Genomic DNA, 11,737 nt, shown 5'->3' with positions numbered 1-11,737 from the left:
GACCTTATCCTACCTGTTCTTTGCACGCAGGTAGGAGCAGTACTAGGCTGCTACACTTTACAGGCTCTGCCCAGTGCTGTGTGGGCTGGTGTGCAGCAGCAACACACGTTGCTGGTCCATTTGCACTGCGCTTGTTATCACAAAGCCCTCTTCTGTGGCTTCCTAGTAGCCAGAGCAAGGTATAAATTTATTGCCCCCAGTATTAATTTATAACCTGAAAGAAAATTCCCTGCTCTGTTTTCCTCCCTGGGACAAATCCTGAGCAGGGATGAGCATCTCCTGTTTAAAAGCCTTTGCAGGAGAAGCATCACATTTCACTCAAGGTCAGCCTTAATGACGCATTCCAGTGAGTCAAATGCAAATTCATCATAATAAACCATTAAATATGCATGGCTTGTTTGATAGGCCTCAGTCTTAATATAAACCAGCTAACGGGTATTTAATGACAACAAATGTGCCTGACTTCCTTCTTTAAGGCCTCCAGGATGCTAAAGAATCCAATGAATTTAAAGCATAGCATTAACTTACAGCCCGAGTCTGCCCTCATCTCCGATTAAATGCCCGTCAGTTTTTGAAGACTTGCTTCAGAGTGACTGGGAGCTGTAGGATTAAATCTCTGGAAGCAACATTTCAACAGCTTGCCTGAGAAACACCATGTACATCTGTAACAAACAGGGGTGGATTGCTTTTTGACTTGGTGATGATTGCTGCGGGTTGTTTCTCAGTGAGAAAGTTTGTACCGAGGACACTCTCTGGGTGACCAGCTGTAAGAGGCTCTGGGAATGAGGGCTCCTAGCTGAGGGACATGTGTCCCTCATGCCAGGTCAGCGAGTTTTGCGTCCAGGCCTGGGCCCACTGCTGCCAGCTTCCCGCGGGACACTGTGGTGCGCGCTCGCCGGGCTGCAAGAGCGCTTTGGGATTGCTTGTGCTTGCTCCTTGTACCTCTAGGCTGGTCTCAACCCAAATGATCCTCTCCTCCCTTCCAGGCCTGGATCTCTTCTAGAAGGTTAGAGCAGTTACTTACTGGTTGCCTGAGTAGAGGTACCAGACTTGTGGCAACATTGTGAAATTAAAGTCTCTTTATTACCCATGTTGGAAACCTTATCAAAGAAGCACAGGTCTGTCTGGGTGCCGTAGAAGCACACCACGTGCACATCTGGTATTCTGGCCACGTGATGCTATTTTCACTGTAAACACTTTCATTTAATACTTTGTTCAGTTGTTTCATGCAAAGGTTTTTTAGCAGAATAAGAATATACCACAACTTGCTGTGGAATGCTGGATGAAAATGCTTATTATAGAATTTGTTCTCAATATTCTGAAGAGCTCTAAATCTGTTGTGACCAAGGTGTCAGTAGAGGTGGAGACAGAGCTAGAAGGGAAAAGTTAAGATGTACTACTGTATAAAACCCAGGTGTTTTTCTTTAGCACTATGCTTAATATAATTAAAACACCTGAGTTGGCCTGCTAGCTGTAGAGCCCCACTGAGCTGTCGCACCTGTTGTGCTGATCTCAAAAGGCAGAAGCCCTGCCTGTTCTGCTGCTCTCTGGGATGCTGAAGTTGATCAGGAGGCCAGACACTGGGATTTCCCCTCCTGAAGCCTTGGCGAGGCTCCCGGCATGTTGCAAGCAGCCATGCGCCCACCATGTGCCTGGGGAAGCAGGCGCTCACCTTGCCTTTGCTGGGAACTCTGGCACACTCTGGCTTGCAGGAGGCCGGCCCGCTGGAGCAAGGCCTGGGGACCTCAGCTCCTGACCCCTGGTCTGGGATGAGCCCCTGTGCTTGGCCCAAGCCAGGACTGTGTCGGCCAAAATCACGTTAGCGGCTCGGGCCTCCCGCAGGTGCTCCCGGTGCTGCACAGCCCCGCTGGTATCTCTGCCTCAGCCCTGCCAAGCTGCGGGCGGCTCCGAGGGGGCCTGCGAGGAGGAAATGCGCGGCTGTTCCTCTCAGCTCCGTGCAAATTTGCAGCGTCTTCCTCCTGCTGAAGCTGCCCCTGGGCGCTGCTTAGCCAAACAAATTGCTCCTTCGCTGTGACTCATTAATGACTGAATCATATGCAAATGAGGTTAAAGCAGCTATGCTGTGCTGCGCTCCGGTGATCCAAAGGATCCAAGGCATGGTCAGCGCGCGCTTGTCAGGACGCAGGGATCAGCCCTTGGGATGGTAAGCTGTGCGCTGTGCCCTCAGCTGCTGCGCTCCAGCGGCCAGACTGCTTCCAAGGGAGTTCTTGCGCTGCCTCACCCTGCTTGGAGGTCGGCTGGCCCATCTTTAACAGCCACCTACATCAATGTGTCGGTCAATACACTGACTTTCTAATTGCTTGCATTTAAAATGCTGATGACTGTGCAGTCATTTCTGTAAATAAGCTGGTGCTGAAGTCTGGAGCTCCTTTGCAGGGCTCTGATGAGCCAGGGCTGGGTGCGAGGCTGCTGGTGAGCTTGTGGGACCCCAGGGAGCGTTTGTGGCTGTAGGGGTTCTGCTTCTGGAGGGACACGGTGCAAGTGCAGGCTTTTGCTGTTTGTAGCTTTACCAAGTTTTCTGTGTGCTGTACTTATTCTAAAGGCAGATCACAAGACCTGTGGTTTCAGAATTAGACGCTAGGCACCAGAACAACTTTGAAAAGTCTTATTCTATGCAGATCGTGTCATTATCCTATCTTAAGCAGATTTTGCAGCGATCACACTGATGCTCGTTCAGAGCTGAAACTTAGCTTGATTTCAGCTCTAATCTATATTTTTTCTAACATTTTGTTTTCCCCTGCTTTCTAATTGTTTTGCTAATGTTTTAACAGAAGGCTCTTGCTAAAGCTTATCATCTTCTTGTAACACCGCTGCAGGTGAGTATGTGCGCATAGACTTGAGGAGAAAGGGTAGTGAGCACCTGCGATTCTGCTCTGCTTCTTTGAAATGAAAGCATTCATTTAGCTGACCTTAGAAAAGAAGCAAATTTTTTTCCTCAAGCAAACTGACACGTGGTGCAGCTTCCTAGGAATCTATGCTCCTTTTTACTCACTGACTGTGTTACTTCCAAGCAAAAAGGCAAAGCTTTTTGTTGGGGGTGTGGCAGCAGAGCGGGGGCTCAGGGCTCAGCTGTGCCCCGTTGCGTGCTGCAGGGAGGGACACGGGGCGCTTCGCCACGCGCTGGGCACAGCACTTGAGTTACCTGGGATTTCGTTTTCTTTGCGGAGGGTTTTAGCAGAAGTTATTGACTGTGATTGAATAAATCATACATGGAGTTTTCCCATCAAAAATAACTTAAAAATTTTGCTTTGAAAGAGTTTTATCCTGGACTTCACTGTATTGTCCTGTTAACCACAGTAGCTTTCATATCAACTGTTACTCACCAGTTGTAGTTTAACCATCCATTCTTGAAAGAGCTTTTTGTAGAAAGATATGAGAAAAGAGTTGCAAAGCCCCAGGAGCAGAAACACCCTGTTTCCACAGGGGTGGCTCAGATCTCCTCCCGCAATGCCTGTCGCAATGCAGGAGACACGTGCTTCACCTGCACGTCTTCCGTGCCATTCTGGTGCTGAGTTACCAACAAAAACATATAAAGTACACAACGGATGGCTCAATCGAGCTAATAAACAGTCTTCTAAATTCTTAGAAATTCTGAGAAATGTTGTCAGAGCTTAGCCGTGCTGCTGCCAATGAGCGCATTCTTTATTCTTCTGGAAAGTGGACTTCTGCTTAGTGATGAGAGAGGAGACCACGGGTCGGAAGTTGAGTAAGAGGGAGGCAGATGACTTCCAGCAAGGGCTGTGATGAGCTGCTGGCTGGTAAGCCTCACCAGCCTCTGCTCCTGCTTGAGCCCGGCTGAGCTGTTGTGCTGCAGCAGATGCCTCCAGGTTATGTTCTTACCTCAGTATCCTTGCACAGTTTTTTTGCTCACAAACTGTTTGGTAGCCCTGGTCAGTAGCTGAAAGTACAAATCTTGTGTGCATAAGACGTGTTCTTCAAGTTCAAACATCTAGTTACCATCCAAGTGTAAGGAAGCAGTGCACTATATTCACCTATTGCAGCAGCAACATAAAAATAGCAATGCAATGATTTTTTACTGATTTTTGGTGGTTTGTGTTTTTTTTTTTTGATTTCCAGGCTGTGAATGAGACAGATGGCTGTGAGATCAGCGAAACCCTAGAAAAGTATTATCTTTCCACCATGTATAGCCTTGAGTTCATTTTAGGCTTCACTGGAAACAGTATTGTGGTGCTTGGCTATATTTTCTGCCTGAAAGACTGGAAAAGTGGCAACATCTATCTGTTTAATTTATCATTATCAGATTTATTGTTTCTGTGTACTTTACCAATACTTGTGAACGGCTACTCCAGAGGCTACTGGGTAGAGTCGAACACGTTGTGCTATAGCAACAGGTTCCTGTTGCATGCAAACCTGTACACCAGCATCCTTTTCCTTACTGTTGTCAGTATTGACAGGTACCTGCTCATAAAATATCCTTTCAGAGAACATATTCTACAGAAGAAGAAAACAGCCTTTATCGTGTGTATCGCCGTATGGATCTTGGTGATATTGGAACTGTTGCCATTGATGGTTTTCCTGGAGACTAAGAAGTCTACCAATAATTACAAATGTCTAGATTATGCAAGTTCTGGAGACCCCGGAAAAAGCCTTATCTATAGTATGTTTCTGACTATCTTTGGGTTCCTTATCCCTCTGTCTATTATGTGCTTTTTCTATGTGAAGATGTTTCTTTTTCTTAAAAACTGGAGGGAGCAAATCAGTTCTTACTTGACACTTGAAAAACCCCTTACTTTAGTCATTCTTGCACTGGCCACCTTTTCATTGCTTTTCGCTCCCTATCACATAATGCGCAACGTCCGACTTGCTTCCCGAATACCAGCCTTGAATATGTCTGCGTGCACACAGGACATCATCAATGACATTTACATCATCACAAGACCCATTGCATTTTTAAATAGTGCCATTAATCCTGTTTTTTATTTCTTAATGGGTGACCACTTCAGAGAGATGCTGATGGCAAAAATAATGCAACTCTTGACCAGGTTCACAACCCCCAGCAAATGAACTACTAAGGAGAACTCTCACACTAGGAGACAGGGGAGGAAAACTGGCAGAATTTTCACCAATGTAGAGTGCAATTTTTGTAGATAGCTTTATTTAGACTACAGAATATGCACAAGCTGATTGTGTTTCTCTAAATGCACTTGTTACCTTAGTGTACAGGAAACCTCCTGCTACTAATCTAATTTCAGCAGGACAAAAGTAATGTCAATGACAACAGACAGCAGGACACCGTACTCTCATAACAGGGTATGCTGTGGTCTATTAATATTCCAAATAAAATATCATTGTGGCATTTCTTAGAGTAAAAAATTGTTCTATTACAGCTTCTTTGTGACCCATAAGTTGATGCTGAACTGGACCTGGACTTGGATAAAATGTCCTGGGAGCATTGATTTTGGCTCAGCGCTGTCTGGGGCTCAGTGTTGAGTTTTCTTTGCATAAGTGATTTCCTTGCCCCCTCTGCAAACTCTGCAGCTCCTGGGAGGTTTACTTTTCTGAATAAAAAGCTGAGCCACTTTACATTTCTGGTAGGTTTGGGCTGGTATCTAGGATGTGGCAAGAAAGGAGGATATGCAAACAGCTAGGTGGAGTTTTTGTTGGTGTTGCCAGCAGGGAGGTGGTGACCAGGTTGCTATTTCCATTTGTGATGATGGCAAGGAGTGCAGAGCCATAAGATTTGGCTGCTGGACTTAGAGGCATTTCATGGAAGTACTGAGGCTGTGATGATGTGTGTGCACGCAGGCAGGTTCCTTCGCACTGCCAGCAGTGACTGCCAAAATGCCAACGCTGGCTGGTGTTGAGGTCCCAGTGATGCACAAAGGCAATTCTTAGTTAAGATGTAAAACAATACATTTTCTTATTTTTACTTCTTCAAGCTGAATCTAGCTTTAAAATCAAAGTATGTATTTGCTTAACCTCAATGTAATTATCTCTAAGTGAGAGCAGAATGTACAGCTCGGGGCAGCGCTTCGACCTCACGCTTAGGACTCCGTTAACTGTTCAGTAATGAAGTTGGAGCTGATGAGGAGCCAGTTCTCTGCCTGGTATCCCTGCAAAATCATTGCAGCGGGGAAGAATAAAAGCAGTAGAAACTTGCTCTCCAGTGACTGACCTGATTTCAAATATAAGGGGTGAAAAGACCTATGAAATGGTCAGAGTATGGGATATTTGCTTTTGTGAATACAGCTGCTCTTGTCTGGGCAGGTCTGGGGGGGAGGCAGAGCAAATGCTAAAAGTATTACAGGAAATCTACCAGAGAGAAAACAGATACTGAAAAGACTGATGCAATCAAAGTGTAAAAAACAAAACAAAACAAAAAAAAACCAACAACATGTGAAATGAATGACAACTGGAAAAAAAAAGGGAGAAGTGAAGAATGTGTTTTATGCAGTGTTTGCACATGAAGTGAAAATGCACTTGTGGACCCTGTTGCTTTGCTGGATCTGTGCTGGTGGCATCACGGATTTGCCATTTTGGTAACTTCCACTCTTCCATCACGAGAGGGGCACGGCGTGGGCCCATCACAGCAGTACCGGTGGCGTGAGAAGGGCCTGGCACGGAGCGTGGGCAGCCCCCTCCTCCCAGCACAGCCTGGGGTGCCGGTGGTGCTGCCACCCCTGTGAGTGCAAAAGGAGGACCTCCAGCCATCCTCGTATCAGAGACAACTTCATTTCTGGCTTCCAGTGTGTCAGTTGTGTGCAAATGTTTCATTGATAACTGCCTGATAATAAATTCTGCACCCTGTTAAAAAACATAAGCCTCCGTTGTGCTATTGCCGTTGATGTCCATTAGCCTATTACATCTACAATTTCCCTGTTCAGCTAAATGGGGGGGGGGGGGGGGGGAGATCTGGGGCCGGGCACCCAGCTGCCTGCAGGAGCCCAGGGGTGCTGCAGGCCCCGTCGGGTGCAGCGCTGGGGTCGGCCTCACCCTGCGCCCGTTCCCTGCAGCGTCCCCATCCCTGCCCAGGAGACGGCCTGCCCCGGGAAGGGGTGCCTAGCTGTCAGTTCCCACCTTGTTCCTACCGTTTGCCCTGGAACCCAGGTGTGTGGCAAGTTGTTAACCTGGGTTTTGACTAGGAGGAAATGAGCATAAATTGTTCTTTTCTTTGTTTGTTTGCCGTGCAACAAATCTGCACACACAAATCTCTAAATTGCTCTGTCAGCGATGGAAAAAAGATCCATCGTGTGTTATGACAGCATGGCCCGGGATAGATAAGACTGCACTTGAATTTCCATTATAAATATTTCCTGTTTATTTTTTTTTAAGGACCATTGTACATACCACTAAGTAGTAATTATTCAGCTGAGGGTGCCGTTATAAAGCTCCAGCTCGGAACCAAGGAAGCTATGACCAGAACATCCACGATTGGGTTAAGTATTCCATTTTTAGGGTCAAATGGATTGATGAGGAATTTTCTTCTGGGGAAGAGAACTCACAACAGTGCCCGTTAGGCTGGAACACCTCTCGGAGAATCACCTTTGACTTGTGTAGCTGCGGGAGGCAGGTGACTTGAGGGCTGGGTGCTGGCTCCGAGCAGCCCAGCTGGCGGCGATGCAGCTCCCCAGGCGGCCTGTGTGTTGTGACGGGCACCCCAAAACTTCTGAAAATCAGGGTTATAAATTTCAATGCTTTTGAAAACTGCCTTTCCCAGCACTACTTATGATACAGGTTTGTAGCGTTCACAGATCCAGGCCGTACGTAAAACTGGCATCTTCTGAGATTTCTCAGGACAGGTATTTGCTATTGCGCTTTTTTTTTTTTTTTTTGACAAAAACAACTAGCTTTTGTTTAATCCCAGGAAATATTTTCCACCTAATAATGTGAAAGTATGCTATAATAGGACATCAGGAGATAGCCTAAACCAGCCTCCTGCTCAAGGCAGACTGGTGAGGTCAGACTAGCATATCAACAGTAACGATGAATGGCAAGTCTCACTTCACTGCATGTGAAGAATTAGGCATAAAAACATATAGCCAAACAAACAAAATGTTATTTATATAACTAAGTTTTAGAAATGTTTTTTTTTTTTTTTAGAATGAAAGTGAACAATGAATTATAAATCTTGAGCAGAACGGACTGTTCTTTCTAGAAGGAAAATTTAGCAGAGAACATCTGTGCTATGCACATCGCTAATGTTAGACAACACAGGGGTGAGAAGAGATGGCAATAATTGTGTTAAACTGCGGAACTAAAGGAGAGCTCACGTAGCGCAGTGAGCGAACGAACCTCTTGCAGGCTCGCCCCGGCTCAGAGCACCGTGCTGGCTGGGACCAGAGCAGGCTGCGGGACGCAGGCTGGGCTCCAGCACCCACTGCCTGGTCCGCACAGCTCCTTCCCAGCGAGCGAGATCTTTGTGCTCTCCTGTGGCTGGAAACAGCATTGCAGCAGGCTTGACAGGACTTAGAGCAAAAGCAAAGAGGGAAAAAAGTTCAATATTCTCACAAATATATTGCTAAAGTCTGTGCGACTGAACACAAATGAAGACAAATAATTTTTATGATTGAATGCAGCCACTTACATGGTTAATGCACTTATTTGATACTGCTGTAGTTCCCCACTTCCAGATTTGCTCTTCCAATTATAAACATTTGTTAAATTAGGAAAATTGTATTTCTCCATTAAAACACCAATAACGTTTTAAGGATGCACCTTACCTGTGGATCTTTTCTGCCTGCAGGTCCCACAGGTCTCCCCAGGAGAGCGCCGCTGCCCCCTGCACGAGAGCGGGGCTCGTGGCCCCCGCGGGCTATGGAGGTCAGTAAGAGCTGGCTTTGGGACAACGTGGGACAAGGGGCCTCTGTGAGTGACAGGGCTGAAGAAACCTGGAGAGGAATTTGGATGACATTTGTTAGCCAGCCGTGCTTCAGGACAGGTGGCTCTGCGCTTCCCATCGGGGTGGAAGCAGTTCAGGTAAGCAAAACCAAACAGGTCCCGAGCTTTCTTGGAGCCAGCCAAGAGCCAAACAACCTCTTTGGCAGCAGTGGGGTACTGCTCCCCCGGGACTGGGACTGAGACTGGGACGGGTGAGTTGCTTTAGCTTTTAGGTATTTCAAGTGAATATTTAAATACTATTCCAGCGGAGATCTATTTCTGAGTCTGTTCTTACCAGACCAGATTAGATGATTACCAGATTAGATGATCCTGATTAACAAAGCATATGAATTCTAACCCTGATATTTCGAGGTTGTGCCCATTTGCAGCTTTTGTCCTGCCTAGCCTAAGCTGAACATTGCACCAGTGGCCGCAGCCAGCTCCGCTTAGCCTGTTTTGATTTCTAGCGCTGCTGCAGACACTGACCATTTTCTCAGACCTGGCAAAAGTATTTTCTTTTTTGCTTAGGTGCTCCTAGACAAAGCTCAGGCACCTCAGGTAATTTTCTGACCTGTTGGGCTCAAGTCCCTTTCACTTGCTGAGATAATCCCGCTTCCTACTGTGGGTTAAGCAGCATGTCAAAAATCCCCATCTACTTCCATCTCCCCCAGCCGATTAGTGAAAATTCTGATCATTGGACGTCTTACTATGGTGCTTCTGGTCTTTCAATTAAAAATAGCACAAATGAAACAATAAAGGACTCCTTACAGAAATTCTCTTGAAAAGGAATAAATGATCCATAGCATTTGACTAGAAAACGTGAAAGTGTCTTTCCAAAAAGGCTAATATTCAAGGAGAATTTTTCCCTCCCTATACAGTTGTTCTCTGCAGATACACATTTCTGTTTTTCGAAGGGCAGAGCTCAATGCCCTTACGTGAATGACCATGTCTCACCGTACAGGCCAGATGCAGAGCTCTGCATGTGCTGCCCTGCCTCGGGGCCACGCGTCAGCTGTCCCCTGGTGCTAAGGGCTTCGTCCCCCCTGCTCCGCGTGGTGCTAAGACTAACGTCTCCATCCTAAAGCAGTGTGCGCGTACTTGGTCTCCGTTTAATTCTCCTGAGCAGTTAACAGATGAATTTGAATTAAAAAATGAACCCATTTGAGTTAAAAACCGAACCATCGCCGGAGGAGCGATGTGCGGGAGGGAGCCGCGGGCGGCAGCACCCACCGCTGCTGTGGCTGCGTGCGGGGACAAACGGTGACACCGGCCTCCGGCCATCCAGTGACCCGGCCACCAGGTGGGACAGCTGCCATGCCTTCTGCTGTGGGTACGTGGTGAAGGGGCCGTGGGCAGCCTGTGGCAGCTCAGGCGGGGACAGTGATGAGGGTGCTGTGAACATGGGGCCGAGCAGTGCGAATTGCCCCTGCTGCCACGGTGGCCGTGCTGGGGGCTGGGGGCCCTCCTTGGGTGCCCCTGACCCCACTCTGGGCACAGCGCTGGGGCGGATGGAGGCTCGCTTGCAGGGCCTTGGTCCTGGTCCAGTTCTTTTCGTTTCGTTTTGTTTTGCCTTCCTTCGCTTTGGGTGGGGACAGAGAACTTGGCCTCCAGAAGAACAGCGATTCAGTGGTGAGTCAGACTGAAAATAGTCCAAGTATGTTTTAATGGTGGTCAGCGACCTAAAAATAAATGTTCCGTGCAGTGAGCGAGGCCAGTGCCAGCAAGGAGTCAGCTCCGCGAGCCGGGGACACTCGGCTCTCCAAAACGGGAAGGGAGCGGCCTGGGCTGGGCCCTGCCTTGGGAGTCGCAGCCCGGCTCGCTGCGCCGCGCTGGCTCTGTGGCAGTGTGGAGGGAACGAGCGGGGTCTGCTTTGTGGGAGATGTCTGGTCCCAGCCACGGGGGCTGCAGGGCAAGGGAAACATCCTTTGGGGGAAATGGTAGCACGACTCCAAAGCTGCCACCAGAGCAGCTGCCTGAAAAATGTACAAGTGTACTTTTTTTTTTCATTGAAAAACCTAGCAAACCTCAGCCCCCGTGCAGCTCATAGTGCTGAAAGTAAAAGCACAGCAGTGGAGGGACAGCACTGGCAAGGCGGCCACCAGGGCTGAGAAGTGACAAGTGGAGTCGTGGCTGCACAGAGGAACGGACTCCGAGAAGACCAGGACGTCCGACTTGTTCTGAGTAGCAGAAGTGAATGAAACCAGTTTTGTTGTAACAGCCAAATGTGCTTCTTGTGCAGACTGGGGCAGGCACTTTGGAAGGGGTATTTCAGTGGGCTTGTGCCCCACTTTCAGATGGTGCGGAGGTGGCAGTGGAGGTGCTGGGGCGCTGCCCGTCCCCAGGGGCCAGCACCAGCAGGGCCGTGCCCCCATTCAGCTGGAGGTCGAGCTGTGCCCATTGCCACTGGCACCTGTGGTGGGACAAAAAGAGCAGAGCACCGCTGCGCAGTTCCAGCGGTCCCTCATGAGGCTGGCTTTGCAGAAGGATGGGATGCCTGAAGTGGTTGTGGATTTAGTGCAGGGCCACGTGAAGGCTGGGTGCCTGTGGAGCTGGAGACAGGCCTGGAAGCCGACCTTCAAACAAGCTCCCCCCACTGCAGCTGAGCCGCGCATCTTGTGCTCCCACCTGTGCTGCGAGGCTGTTCCTGCACACTGGCGCTGCTGGCGAGGGTCAGCACCGTGCCCCTCATGGCACAGCTGGTGCAGCCAGCCCATTTTTTAACTGCTGACGTTGACAGAGATAGAGATATTCATTCACTTGACTTTTGCTTACTTTCAGTTTGATTCACGCTTTCTAAAAGTATTTAAGCTAAATACTCCTTGTGAAGCCCATGAGGAACTTAATTCTTTAAGAGCCTGTAAGCCGGCCAAATGCACTC

At 48.2% G+C, this 11,737-nt stretch overlaps 1 protein-coding gene across 1 annotated transcript; it reads left to right on the top strand.

The window, feature by feature from the left end:
* Positions 1–1,883: 1,883 nt before the first annotated feature.
* On the top strand, positions 1,884–6,791 carry SUCNR1 (succinate receptor 1). Its single transcript, XM_040567477.1, has 2 exons — positions 1,884–2,164; positions 4,099–6,791. Exons 1-2 carry the CDS (start codon positions 2,162–2,164, stop codon positions 5,044–5,046), a joined length of 951 nt encoding a protein of 316 aa, XP_040423411.1. The 5' UTR covers positions 1,884–2,161; the 3' UTR covers positions 5,047–6,791.
* The last annotated feature ends 4,946 nt before the right edge of the window (positions 6,792–11,737 follow it).

The sequence above is a fragment of the Cygnus olor genome, chromosome 9, assembly GCF_009769625.2.
Source record: "Cygnus olor isolate bCygOlo1 chromosome 9, bCygOlo1.pri.v2, whole genome shotgun sequence".
In the NCBI taxonomy this organism is placed as follows: domain Eukaryota; kingdom Metazoa; phylum Chordata; class Aves; order Anseriformes; family Anatidae; genus Cygnus; species Cygnus olor.
The sequence above is the reverse complement of the archived record's forward strand: the minus strand, read 5'-3'. Positions and strand labels throughout refer to the sequence as shown.